Source organism: Cherax quadricarinatus, chromosome 5 (assembly GCF_038502225.1).
Source record: "Cherax quadricarinatus isolate ZL_2023a chromosome 5, ASM3850222v1, whole genome shotgun sequence".
NCBI classification, from domain to species: domain Eukaryota; kingdom Metazoa; phylum Arthropoda; class Malacostraca; order Decapoda; family Parastacidae; genus Cherax; species Cherax quadricarinatus.
In genome coordinates this window covers 60,285,015-60,299,587 of record NC_091296.1, presented here as the reverse complement: position 1 = coordinate 60,299,587, position 14,573 = coordinate 60,285,015, and the positions used below count along the sequence as shown (strand labels likewise).

General features: G+C 38.9%; 1 protein-coding gene across 8 annotated transcripts in view; it reads right to left on the bottom strand.

Moving 5' to 3' along the window:
• Positions 1 to 1,872: 1,872 nt before the first annotated feature.
• Positions 1,873 to 14,573, bottom strand: part of Nf-YA (nuclear factor Y-box A) — a 157,598-nt gene continuing 144,897 nt past the window's right edge. For 3 of the 8 annotated variants that reach the window (XM_070102789.1, XM_070102791.1, XM_070102781.1), the window contains exons 10-11: positions 5,096 to 5,198; positions 1,874 to 3,419 (exon numbers count right to left, since the gene is read on the bottom strand). In XM_070102789.1, the coding sequence (XP_069958890.1) occupies positions 5,124 to 5,198 (75 nt within the window). In that variant the 3' untranslated portion in view covers positions 1,874 to 3,419; positions 5,096 to 5,123. Of the gene's footprint in view, positions 3,420 to 5,095; positions 5,199 to 14,573 lie in introns of all 8 variants that reach the window. The other 5 variants (XR_011394337.1, XM_070102779.1, XM_070102808.1 and 2 more) reach the window with 3 other exon arrangements.

The window sequence follows — 14,573 nt, the reverse complement described above, 5'->3', positions numbered from 1 at the left end:
AAGGCTCCGCTGTCCAATGTACGAGACACTGGCTGCGAAAGCTGTACTACCGGGTGTATGAGATTCCTACTGCAAGACTTTATTGCCAGGTACACGGGATTCTCCTATTGCCAAGATTTCACTGGTAGGTGTGTAATATTCTCCCAATGTCACAGCTCTGCTGTCAGGCATTCGAGACTTGCTTTCAAGGTTCCACTGCTGCCGAGACTTTTTTCTAGGCGTAAGAGACCCGTTACCGAGACTCCGCTACCAGGCGCACGAGACCGCTGCTGCCAATGCTCCGCTGCCACTAGTTAGTAAGTTTATTCAGGTATGCACAAGTACAGTTACATAGGTTATTATACATAGCAGTATATGTGTAGAGAACCTAGGATAACCCAAAAATGTCAGACAGGGTGACTTATTTCCATAACTATACTGCTGTCAAGTATAAATTCTATATCTCCTGTAGTTCCATTGTCAGCAGTAAGATGCTCTAATTGCCAACTCCTGCCCTTCTACATATGCTCACATGGAATGCTGATGTCCAAGTTAAGGACCCCAATGGAAATAAGTCACTCTGTCTGACTTTTTTGGGTTATCCTAGGTTCTCTACACATATGCTGCTATGTATGATAATTCTTTGTAACTGTATTTGTGTATACCTGAATAAACTTACTTACTAACAACCAATGAGCAGGTACCAACGCTCTAGAGGTCTATGATGTCCCGCACTGCCAGACGTAAGCCTCTCGTTATTGGCAGTTAACTACGCAAATTAGCTTGTTAACCTAACCTAGAACAGCAAGTGTTTAATTTTGTTTATCGAAGCATCAACAAAATTAAATGTTTGCTATTCTAAGTTAGTTTAGATTTATGAAGTTTTATTAAGTTTATTTAGGTACAGGTACACAGGTACAATTATCATACTAGTTTAGCATGTTAACAACCTAATTTGCATAGTTCACTGAATTCTAATGTAGATAGGCAAGTATATGTTTCTCTTAGTTATATGATAACCCACAGCTGGAGCTTTTGGTCATCTGACCGAGGCTTTCCACTGGCTTACCCTTCCACCTCTTTACAAATCATGGTTACGATTATAATCATTAAGGTACCCACACGTGTAAGCGTATGTAAGTGTAATGTGTGAAAAAAAGTCATTTCTAGGATAAGCTGTATGTAGCCTAGTATGTTCCTCTTTATATTTTTTATGCATATTTTGATGTGATACATTCATTTTTACGAGAAACTGGTATGCTGTTGAAAAGTGGCCTGGCTGGCAAAGCTCTTGCTTCATGTGCTGAGGGCCTGGGTTCGATTCCCGGCGGAGTGAAAACATTTCGACACTTTTCATTACACCTGTTGTCCTGTTCACCTAGCAAGTAGGTACGTGGGTTAGTCTACTAGTGTGGGTCACATCCTGGGGGACAAGATTGAGGACCACAATGGAAATAAGACAGACAATCCCTCAATGACACACTGACTTTCTTGGGTTACCCTGGGTGGCTAAGCCTCTGGGGTTAAAAATCCGACCAAAATCTTATCACGAGCAAAGCTTCACTTAGCAGCACTCCACATTAAGAAACATATCATGATAAATTTAATTTATGCATGGAAAAATAAATGAATTCTAAGCCTTTCCTTACTGACCCTAGTCTAGTTGAACAAGTTGATAGGCTTTACATCCCCATTATAGCAATAAACTCCCTTTCCTTAATGACCTTAGTGTAGTCGACAGGCTTCAAGTGCCATTATAGCCAAGAGCTCCCTTTGTCATATATTATGAAGTTACACAAAACATAGTTGAGCGAGTAGTATAATTAAATAAACCAATAAACTGTTGTCAGTGAATAAGCAATACTATGAATGGGAAGAATAAAACAAAGAAGTACACAAACATATTTTATTACAAAAATTCCAACAAATATACTTATGTAAAAGGAATAAAGTAATATTAGTTCTATCTACAAAGTGATTTCAACATTGGCACAGATCATTAATATTGACTCAAGATTCAAGATTGTAGTTGATCAATTAAACGATGAACCCACCCAAAATGATCTATGGTGACATATGCTAATGCATGACAATCGAGTTTAGGTGTCAGTAACGTACATCATAAAATGTGAGGCTACCATTGATGCAATTAGACATTAGAATGGACGTAAAAATTGACACAAAAACAATCATTTTAAGACAGCAAGGTCCAGAGCGGAGTCTCTGATAAGTTATGAATAATACCAGCACCTGCTGAGGGAGTCACCACAGTAATAAACTGTAAAGTACAAAAGAGGAGGTCTAACTGGGAGATTTTAGAAATTGTACATTCTTCAAAACATTAATATGAGGTATGTAAAGGATTTTAAGTTGAATAATTGTATTAATTAAAACCAAGTCATCTCTTTGAAGACAGTACTCTCTCAAAGTCTGCAATAAAACTTTTAATGTGCAAAGTAAATGTACTAGGCATACATATGTCAAAAATTAACTACCATATCATTTGAAATAAAGTATTTAACCCCAAACCTCAATAACCTTAGAAGATCAAGGAAAACTATATATACATATGTATATTTCTAAATTATAAAAAAATTAACTAATGCTACATATTAATAAATAATATTTCCATCATGTACAGAAATACCTATGGTAATATAATTACATTTCAATATCTGGAAAATCAAGACAAACTCCCTTCTAAGATAAAACAAAATCACTTGTCAAGGAATTAACCAACTTTGTTTTAACACTATGAATGGTATACGTATTTTGATGAATACCATCTAACAATCCATTGTAATTTTAACACACTGGAAAAATCTGTACTGTAATAGGTTTAAAGTCCGTAACTCATCAAATGCCATGTGTCCATATAAATGCTCTTGCACTCTAGGAACGTCAAAGCAATTAGTTTTAACTACAATGAAAAAATATATATATATATTATCCAGTAAACAAATTAAAAAATAGAAATATATACCATTCAATCACAAGTTAAAGCTACAATCACACACTTTTCATGAATAAATTCCTTTGTACACTTAGTGCAATTCTTTCATAATGGTTATTAAATTTGAGCAAAATTGACACAAAAACAATCTTTCCTTTTGAGATCAATACTAATTCATGAAAATGCCTTTTCTGATTTCATGCCACTTCTCCAGTTCACACCTATCACACACACACACCAAATAGGCAGGGTTCTTCTCCAGTGGAAAGCACTGTGCCATTAGCAGGATACATCATACACTATAATGCCCGAAGGTGACCGAGTGACATGATGGGCTATTTCTGACACTTCTGTAGCTAAGAAAACAATGAAAAAAAAAAAGAAAAAAAACTGCCAAAAAATAGCTCACTGCTTCAGCCACCAGTCCATCTTTCACCCTCGTATGACAGAATGGCAGGTTACCTGCTTGGCACGTGTCAACCTTCCTCTGAGAAAAAAGAAAATCGACTCAAGTATGTATTGCAACTGCACTATGTAATTTAAGTAATTAGTGTAAGGCGGCTCAGTTTAATATGGGCTTAATGTCAAACTACCCTAATAAATATGGACACCAACACTGTAATGTTCCCCTCAAATTTGCCTAAATAAAACACTGAACCATGCTATTCCTAGTTATTTAACATATCCATACTAAGACATCTGTTATACATAACCACACACGACTTGCAAAATTGTAATGACATGATTGGTGTATAAATATACCTAACTGGATGAATCTTATTGTAGCCAGCTGGCCCAGTGGCTTACGTGCTGGCCTCGAGTTTTATGACTCACTCGCCATGAGTTCAGTCCCCACCTGTGGTATGGTAACTTCATATGCATAGCTATACTCTACCAAACCTAGCTAAGTCTGAGAGAAAAAGGTTAGCAATTGTAGAAATATTTAAATCAGCTGTCAGGTGCATAGCAAGGATTACTGGGGCTCTCTTTCTGCCTGTTACCATAGCATCAGCCAGCCAACTATTTAAATATCTCAGGTTTTAATGACGAATGTGCAAGCTTCTAGAACTCAAAACCTCTTTTACTTCTTTCTTCCAACCATTCCTGGGATGACCCCTACTCATCCTCAGATTTAACACCCTTTACTCCATCCTCTCTAAATGCCCAAACCACTTCAATACTCCCTCATCAGCCTTTTGAATTATAGATGAGCAAAATGTACTGTGTCCTCTGAATTTAACTGAAGCCTACACAGTAGGCTTCTTCAGTTGAATAGAGGTAACAACAGAAACAGTGGAGAGGTAAAGATATGATCAGTCTAACAACCTTTAATAAGTATTTTGAGGTGGTCAGTCCCTTAGCCTAGAGAAGACTTCAGCTCCATAATCTGGAACAATGTGAAGTTGGAGCCTTATATACTGCCTCACCTTTGGCAATACACAAGGCTCCATTACCAAGCTTCAACTTCACTTTGTTCCAGCATATACAGCTGAACCCTTCTCCAGGCAGAGGGACTGACCAATTCAAAACTATTTCTTCAAGTGTGATGGACTGATCACATCATTACCTCTCCACTGCTTTCACTGTTTCCTCTGTATTCAACTGAAGAAGCCTACTGTGTAGGTGAAACATTTCAACAATGAAGATACCTAACTGTTGCACATGCATCTTACTCGTCTACTTTCTGGTATTGTATACCATTTTCATAATTATGCCTTTGATTTATATCCTGGTGACCCCATACCATCTTCTAACTTCTACACTCTGAATTCTCTGCATAATATTCACATTCAACATTACTCTCAGACATGACAATTCCATTGCCTCTAGCCTCCTAGCTGCAACATTTACAGCCAATGCCTTATGCTAATTTTCATGGTATTATTAGCAGGTATCAGCTAATTACAAAAACATGGTATATTTCCCCTTTGTCTTCAATGATAAATTTTCACTGATGCCTCAACACACCGCCTAACTTTTCCCTGCTCACCTATTCCATGATTTGCCTTGTCTTTCATATACCCATCTGCAGAAACGTCCACTCCCAAGTATCTCAACATGGACTGTAACATCTACGTCCTCCACTACATCTTTCTACACCAACATGAATAATGCAACAAAAATGGCACAGTCATTAGAACAACCGCCAAGACAAAAACTTACCAAGCTATGGAGAACAACCCGAGATGCCTCAGCTAACAAAGACTTTGGTTTCTGTTACTCGGGACTGTACAGGATCACCAGTTATCAGCTCATCCATACCATTCTGAAAATTGCATTAAAAATCCAAAATAAAAATAATGGAAATAAATATATCTGAGTATAATATATTTACACTCTTCTCTACATCTCTTTCTAAAGATATTCATTATCCTCTCACTTCTGCCACATCTAGGTAGCTTCTATCTGATTGAGGGTAGTGACGCCATTGAGAAAGACGTATCAAATTTACCAATGCTATTAAATATACTAACCCTTTGACTGTCACAACCCCAAATCCTGAGGCGTCTCCTGGTGTCGGGAAAAAAAAAGAAAAAAGCTTTCTTATGAAATGATAGAGAATCTTTTCCTGATGGTAATGACACCAAAAGAATGAAATTTGATGGAAAACTTATGGAATTACGCTCTCGCAAATTTAGCAACCTCGGCAATATTTACGAATCAGGGATTTTGCCCACTTTGAGCCCTATTTTCGGCTAATTCCATTGTTCCAGGCGACCAAACTCGTAGCTATTTCTTAAGAACTCCATTTATTCTATCGATTGAGTACAAGAAACTGCCCATTTACCGATTTCAACTACCCAATAATGTGGTCAGAAATTTGAAATTTGGCCAATTTCATGCAAATTAAGAAATATGCAAATTTCAAAATAGGGTCCAGAATGAACAATGCAGACATTCCTGGCTCTAAAATAACATTTTCTTTGTTCATCAGTCATGTCTCCAGGCCCCTCTGATATTACTCTTGCTTTCTATTTTGAATTTTTATTCAAACAAAAAATAGAAGATTTACTGTTATGCAGACTACTGCAATATTGTAATAATTGTATAAATAATGTCAACCCATTCATGACTGCATATTAGAATGGCTAGTTGGACATTTACTGGACAATGACATCGTTTGTTAACTTTTGAACATTGGCAAAAATCAAACATTTTCCCTACTTTGAGCTCCATTTCAAGGTTCTTTTCATAGTAAAACCAATCAAAATTACCTTTATTTCTATAATATGTTTTCCATTCTATCAAATGAGACCAAGAAAACAAGAATACAACAATAAATACTATAAGAAAATACACCACAAAGTTGGCGTTTTAATTAAAAAACAAAGTCGGAGTTTTTTTTTTCTCATTATGCACTGCGTGCTGCAGAATTTTTTTTATATGGTGCACACTGACCACACAGACCCATTCTCTCACATGTGGGCCTACCAGCTTTCTCCTGCTTGATTTGAAGCCGCTAGAATTTGAGTATATATACGTCAAACACGGTTTGGAGGGATATGTTGTGTATCTTTATACGTATATGCTTCTAAACTGTTGCGTTCTGAGCACCTCTGCAAAAACAGTGATTATGTGTGAGTGAGGTGAAAGTGTTGAATGATGATGAAAGTATTTTCTTTTTGGGGATTTTCTTTCTTTTTGGGTCACCCTGCCTCGGTGGGAGACGGTCGACTTGTTGAAAAAAAAAAAATGTAGGCATTTTAATATTAATCCAAATTACACTCTTCCTGGAGAGCTATAGCCCAACTCAAGGGCTTTATACAAATAAGTACAGTATCTTATTTTCCTAATACATATAGGGCTTAATTCAAATTGCAAACAGACCTAAAATATGGAATAACCCACCCAATAGCATTACTTTATACAGTAGACTCCTGGTTTTCGTCCTTAATCCGTTCCAGGTCAGTTGAAATCCAAAATGGATGAAAACCAAAGTAATATTTCCCATGAGAAATACGTAATGTAAATCAAATCACAGTGGACCCCCGGTTCGCGAAGTCATCGGTAACCGATAAATCCGGTATCCGAAGCATTATATCGCAAAAAATTTGCCTCGGTTCCCGTTACAAAACCCGGTACGCGATACGATTCGTACGAGATGTGCCCACATGTGGCCTGAATTGCCCCATGTGTGCCAGTGTTTACAAGCCAGCCAGTGTGCGCGCATCTAAGGATACATTCAGTACATTCCATATTATCCATATTATCACTGTTTTTGGTGCTTGTTTCTGCAAAATAAGTCACCATGGGCCCAAGAAAGCTTCTAGTGCCAACACATCGAGACCAAGGGTGCTAATGACCATTGAAATGAAGAAAGAGATAACTGCAAAGTATGAAAGTGGAGTGCGTGTGTCGGACCTGGCCAAGTTGTATAGTAAATCCCAATCAACCATCTCTACTATAGTGAGCAGGAAAATGGCAATCAAGGAAGCTGTTCTTGCAAAAGGTGCAAATGTGATTACAAAACAGCGATTGCAAGTGTTAGAAAATGTTGAGAGACTGTTATTGGTGTGGATAAATGAAAAACAGATAGCAGGAGATAGCATCTCTCAAGCGATCATTTGTGAAAAGGCTAGGCAGTTGCATGAGGATTTAATTAGAAAAATGCCTGCAACTAGTGGTGATATGAGTGAATTTAAGGCCAGCAAAGGTTGGTTTGAAAGATTTAAGAATCGTAGTGGCATACATAGTGTGATTAGGCATGGTGAGGCTGCCAGTTCAGACCAAAAAGCAGCTGAAAAATATGTGCATGAATTCAAGGAGTACATAAGAGGCTGAAGGATTGAAACCTGAACAAGTGTTTAATTGTGACGAAACAGGCCTGTTTTGGAAGAAATTGCCAAGCAGGACTTACATTACTCAGGAGGAAAAGGCACTCCCAGGACATAAGCCTATGAAAGACAGGCTTACTCTGTTGTGTGCCAATGCTAGTGGTGATTGCAAAGTGAAGCCTTTATTGGTGTATCACTAAGAAACTCCCAGAGCATTCAGGCAAAAGAATATCCTCAAGGCTAATTTGTGTGTGCTGTGGAGGGCAAACACTAAGGCATGGGTCACTAGGGACTTTTTCTATGACTGGTTACACCATGCATTTGCCCCCACTGTGAAAAATTACCTAATTGAAAAGAAATTAGACCTGGTGTTAGACAATGCCCCTGGTCATCCTACAGACTTGGCAGAGCGACTTTGTGGGGATATGAGCTTCATTAAGGTCAAGTTTTTGCCTCCTACCACCACTCCTCTCTTACAGCCCATGGACCAGCAGGTCATTTCCAACTTCAAGAAACTGTACACAAAAGCTATGTTTGAAAGGTGCTTTGAAGTGACCACAGATACTCTATTGACTCTAAAGGAGCTTTGGAAGGATCACTTTAATATCCTCAATTGTGTAAACCTTATAGGTAAGGCTTGGGAGGGAGTGACTAAGAGGACCTTGAACTCTGCTTGGAAGAAACTGTGGCCAGAATGTGTAGACAAAAGGGATTTTGAAGGGTTTGAGGCTAACCCTGGGAATCCTATGCCAGTTGAGGAATCCATTGTGGCATTGAGAAAGTCCTTGGGGTTGGAGGTTAGTGGGGAGGATGTGGAAGAGTTGGTGCAGGAGGACAATGACGAACTAACCACTGATGAGCTGCTAGATCATCTTCAACAGCAAGAGGCCAGACCTGAGGAAACCGCTTCGGAGGAGGGGATAGAGAAATTGACGAAGTTGCCTACTTCAAAGATTAAGGAAATGTGTGCAAAGTGGCTTGAAGTGCAAACCTTTTTTGATGAAAATCACCCTGACACAGCTACTGCAAGCCGTGTTGGCAACCTGTACACTGACAATGTTGTGAACCACTTTAGGAAAGTCATAAAGGAACGAGAGGTACAGGCCTCTATGGACAGATATGTTGTGCGACAGAAGTCCAGTGACTCTCAAGCTGGTCCTAGTGGCATTAAAAGAAGAAGGGAAGTAACCCCAGAAAAGGACTTGCTACCTCAAGTCCTAATGGAGGGGGATTCCCCTTCTAAACATTAAAAACTTCGACACTCTCCCCTCCTCCCATCCCATCAATCATCACCAGATCTTCATTAAAGGTAAGTGTCAATTATTCTATTGTGATTATTCTATTGTTATTATTGTTATTGTAAATATTCTATTGCATTAAACTTAATATTTCATGTGGTAAAAGTTTTTTTTTTTCATACTTTTGGGTGTCTTGCACGGATTAATTTGATTTCTATTATTTCTTATGGGGAAAACTGATTCACTTTCCGATAATTCTGCTATACGATGAGCTCTCAGGAACGGATTAATAACGTGAACCGGGGGTCCACTGTAATCTGTTCCAGACACCCAAAAATTATTAAAAAAAAAAAAAAAAAAATTATAGAGAACAATAGTTTAACATGGAAATATAAATGGTATTTTATACCATTTATTTCCAATAGTTTAACATACAGAAAACAAAGAGAAATAAATAAAAATGACTAATTTTAATAAATGAACATTACATACCTTTATTGATGCGTGTTGGCGTATGGAAGAAGGAGAGGAGGGGAGAGGGAGTTGAGGTTATTGTTTGGAAGGGGAATCCCACTCCATAAGGACTTCAGGTATCAAAGCCCTTACCAGGGTTACTTCCCTTCTTTGTCTTTTACTGGCACTAGGACCAGCTTGAGTCACTGTACCCCTGTTGCACAAAAAATCTGTACAGAGAGCTCTGTTTCTGGTATCTCATAATTTGCTACAAGTTCTTTCTTGAATTCTATAGTGTTTCTCACCTTCTTTACCAAAGGGCTGGCACTCTGAACTTTCTTGGGACCCATGGTGGCTTATTTCGCAGTTGTAACCAATAAATAAGCACAAAAAACAATGGATGAATGCACGGAGTATTGCTCACTCAATGAGAGACAGAGGCAGACTGAGTCTGGTACTCGTGAGAAGCGGCATCCCGGGTGGGTGGATGTGCCTGATACGGACAATTTCCAAGTGAAAGTACGAAACCCGGTGGAAAATTTCGCCAATAAGAGTGGTCGGAATCCAAATTGTACGATTTCCGCACCAGACGAAAAACGGGGGTCCACTGTATATGTATTTAGAAATGTTAAGAAATATCTGTATCTTTTTCATAATGTTTAGCTAAATTTCCCAGTAAAAGTAGGCCTTAGACAAGGATGTGTGATGTCACCGTGGTTGTTTAATATATTTATAGATGGGGTTGTAAGAGAAGTAAATGCGAGGGTCTTGGCAAGAGGCGTGGAGTTAAAAGATAAAGAATCACACAAAGTGGGAGTTGCCACAGTTGCTCTTTGCTGATGACACTGTGCTCTTGGGAGATTCTGAGGAGAAGTTGCAGAGATTGGTGGATGAATTTGGTAGGGTGTGCAAAAGAAGAAAATTAAAAGTGAATACAGGAAAGAGTAAGGTTATGAGGATAACAAAAAGATTAGGTGATGAAAGATCGGATATCAGATTGGAGGGAGAGAGTATGGAGGAGGTGATTGTATTCAGATATTTGGGAGTTGACGTGTCAGCGGATGGGTCTATGAAAGATGAGGTGAATCATAGAATTGATGAGGGGAAAAGGGTGAGTGGTGCACTTAGGAGTCTGTGGAGACAAAGAACTTTGTCCTTGGAGGCAAAGAGGGGAATGTATGAGAGTATAGTTTTACCAACGCTCTTATATGGGTGTGAAGCATGGGTGATGAATGTTGAAGCAAGGAGAAGGCTGGAGGCAGTGGAGATGTCATGTCTGAGGGCAATGTGTGGTGTGAATATAATGCAGAGAATTCGTAGTTTAGAAGTTAGGAGGAGGTGCGGGATTACCAAAACTGTTGTCCAGAGGGCTGAGGAAGGGTTGTTGAGGTGGTTCAGACATGTAGAGAAACAGAGTGACTTCAAGAGTGTATCAGTCTGTAGTGGAAGGAAGGCGGGGTAGGGGGTTGGCCTAGGAAAGGTTGGAGGGAGGGGGTAAAGGAGGTTTTGTGTGCGAGGGGCTTGGACTTCCAGCAGGTATGCGTGAGCGTGTTTGATAGGAGTGAATGGAGACAAATGGTTTTTAATACTTGACGTGCTGTTGGAGTGTGAGCAAAGTAACATTTATGAAGGGATTCAGGGAAACCGGCAGGCCAGACTTGAGTCCTGGAGATGGGAAGTACAGTGCCTGCACTCTGAAGGAGGGGTGTTAATGTTGCAGTTTAAAAACTGTAGTGTAAAGCACCCTTCTGGCAAGACAGTGATGGAGTGAATGATGGTGAAAGTTTTTCTTTTTCGGGCCACCCTGCCTTGGTGGGAATCGGCCAGTGTGATAATAAAAAATAAAATAAAATTTAAGCAGTGTCATTCTAGTCTCCATGCTCCAAATGACTTTTCTCCAGATAAAATTCAAAATACAGGCATACCTTACTAATACAGCACTTTTCAATTACATTCATGTTTATTATTTTCAGAAGTGATGCGCACATCAGCTAACAAGTACGAATTTGTTATCCACACTCGTTCTGTTTACAGCATTTGTGAACTTCATGCTCTGTCATCCTGGCAATAAGTATTCAAACTTTTGACTTTTGTTATTGTAATTATTAATAACAGTACAATGACTCCTAAGTTAATGCTAGTGAAGAGTCACAAGCCTCTTTAAATCAAGCTTAATGAGAAAAGCATGTTGAATGCCGAGATAAGCCATAAGCTAGGCTTGACAAGGCAAACAATTACCACAGTAGTGACCTCAAATTAGAAGTTCTTGAAAAAAATTACAAGTGCTCCTCCAATGAACACGAAAGTGATAAGAAAGTGAGACAGCCTTACTGCTGATGTGGAGAAAGTTTTAGTAGTCTGGATAGACAATCAAACTAGCTACATGTTCCTAAAAGCCAGGGGTTATTTTTATGATTACACACCCCGAATGGATTGCCCAATATATCCCCATACCCCTTTGCCAGACTACTGAAATCACCACCACCAGTCCTATTAGGTACCAGTATGACTTTACAAGATGTCAACAGCTTGGTGTGCTTTACGTATGGATAGACAGGAACAAAACAGTTGAAAGAAAATCATAAGGATTTTATCATATTTATATATAGAAAAAACTGCAAATTGTTCAGAGATCAGGTCCCGTACCCCCCATTACAGTATTTAGTTCCCATACCCAAGAGCAAGATCTGCTTAAAGCCAAGGCCTAATCCAGAGCAAGGCCATAACTCTCTTCCAGTCTATGAGGACAGAGAGGCAAGGCAGCAAGTAACCATACCATTCAACAGCCATTAACATCAAGGCAAGACTCTCCACCAGCAAAGAGAATACGATTCATTGAAGTCTCGGATGATGAAGCTCCACTATCCCCTTCAGCTTTCCTTCGATAATTAATTCTTCTAAAATGTTCATCTGTCAGTCACCACAAGCAAAGGAAAAAACTATTTTAAGGTTAGCAATACGTACAGTACTTGAGCTTTTTTAATTATTTTTGCTTTTGCTTTTTTTTTTTTTTAGACATGGCACTATTGCGCACTTAATAACTGATAGTGTAAACATGTATTTAGGCTTTTACATGCACTGGCAAGTGAAAAAAAAAAAAAAGTCGATATTCACTGTGATGGCAGTCTGGAGCCTAACCTGCCATATTAACAAGGTATGCCTGTACGAGGAAATTTTGGTTCAAAGACAGATTGAGAGACCTACACTCATGAAAGATACAGAACAAGAGGAGATATGGCTGAAGTATACTATGAGCACGAAGGAGGGTGTCCAAATAACGTCTGCATGAAATGTCCATTATGTTGCGGTGTCCGACAGATTGTAATAAAGTTGGTAGAATTACCGACAATATGTAAAGTAAAAGGACACAAGTGCAACTAATGTGACATTTTATTGTGGCAACGTTTCGCTCTCCAGGAGCTTTATCAAGCCATTACAAACAATACATGGACACAGAGGGTATATAAAGGCTCAGAGTGAGGTGCAATACTAGTGAGGTACCATTTCGATGTTTACTAGTGGTAGTAGTAGTAGTAGTAGTAGTGACAAAAGTAATACAATATGGTAGAGCAATTAATTCGTACATGGGCAAGGGGCTTGGACTTCCAGCAAGCGTGCGTGAGTGTGTTAGATAGGAGTGAATGGAGACGAATGGTACTTGGGACCTGACGATCTGTTGGAGTGTGAGCAGGGTAATATTTAGTGAAGGGATTCAGGGAAACCGGTTATTTTCATATAGTCGGACTTGAGTCCTGGAAATGGGAAGTACAATGCCTGCACTTTAAAGGAGGGGTTTGGGATATTGGCAGTTTGGAGGGATATGTTGTGTATCTTTATATGTGTATGCTTCTAAACTGTTGTATTCTGAGCACCTCTGCAAAAACAGTGATAATGTGCGAGTGTGGTGAAAGTGTTGAATGATGAAAGTATTTTCTTTTTGGGGATTTTCTTTCTTTTTTTGGGTCACCCTGCCTCGGTGGGAGACAGCCGACTTGTTAAACGAAAAAAAAAAAAAAAAAAAAAAAAAAATTAAAAGGATATACAGTGGACCCCCGCATAACGACCTGCCCGACAAAGGGTTAATCCGTTCCTGAGAGCTCATTGTTATGCGAATGAATTTTCCCCATAAGAAATAATGGAAATCAAATTAATCCGTGAAAGACACCCCAAAGTATGAATGTTACAAAAAACGCGATTCTAAAAGCTTAGAGATCTCCAGTGAATACTAGAAAGGACTGCCCTTCTAGCATCCAGCCTGTTACTGGGTTTTCGTAACAAGTAGTCAGTATCCTTGTCCAATTATCCATTAGAATTCAGTATGATTCAATAGTGCTTCAGGATTACAACTGGTAGGCTACTAACTAGAGAAATTAAAATTTAATAAATTTATTAAGTCTAGAGGTATATTATCAAATTAAATTAAATTAAATTAATCACAATAATCAAAATAACATCACTTCTCTCGAGTACAATATTATTGTGCTGAAAGCACACATCACATTTATAATTCTTAAGTACCATCTGGTACATTAACATTTAATAAGATATTACAAGTATGTACAAGTAAGTTTGTAAGTGTGTAAATGCTCTAAGTAGTTCGCTATGTCTCAAGACTCGACTAGACTTAAATAAGTGAATGACAAAGTCCTCAAATAAACTAACTTCTTGACCAACTGGCAACCAGAACAGTCTGCTTGAACAATAAAAAGAATGCTGCGACACAATCAGGACAAGGAGATAATATAACGACACTAAGTAGGGACCATCTGCAGATCCTCCACAAAAGTCACAAAACTCCCATACTACTGAATCTAAGTTCAGCATAAGAAAATCCCCGACTGTGATAATACACAGATACCAGTACAAGTTAGGTCAGAAGCTACAGCTCAGGACCTGAGTTGCTCAGAGTGTCTGTGCGACACACAACCTCAGTACAACGTCAAAAATCACTAAGTCTATACAATGTTCTGTGAACAGAGTTCTACAGAGCTAACAAGAATAATGAGACAGACAATCTGTCCAACCACCAAGAGAGAGTAGACCAGACTGAATACTTCAGGCGAGGTGATGACACCCCCCCTCGATCACGTGATAGCTCCGTGGACAGCTGCAGCTCAGAAACAGAAGCCGGCAGTCTAACGAGCCACAAGCGATAATTACAGTAGTTAGACAATC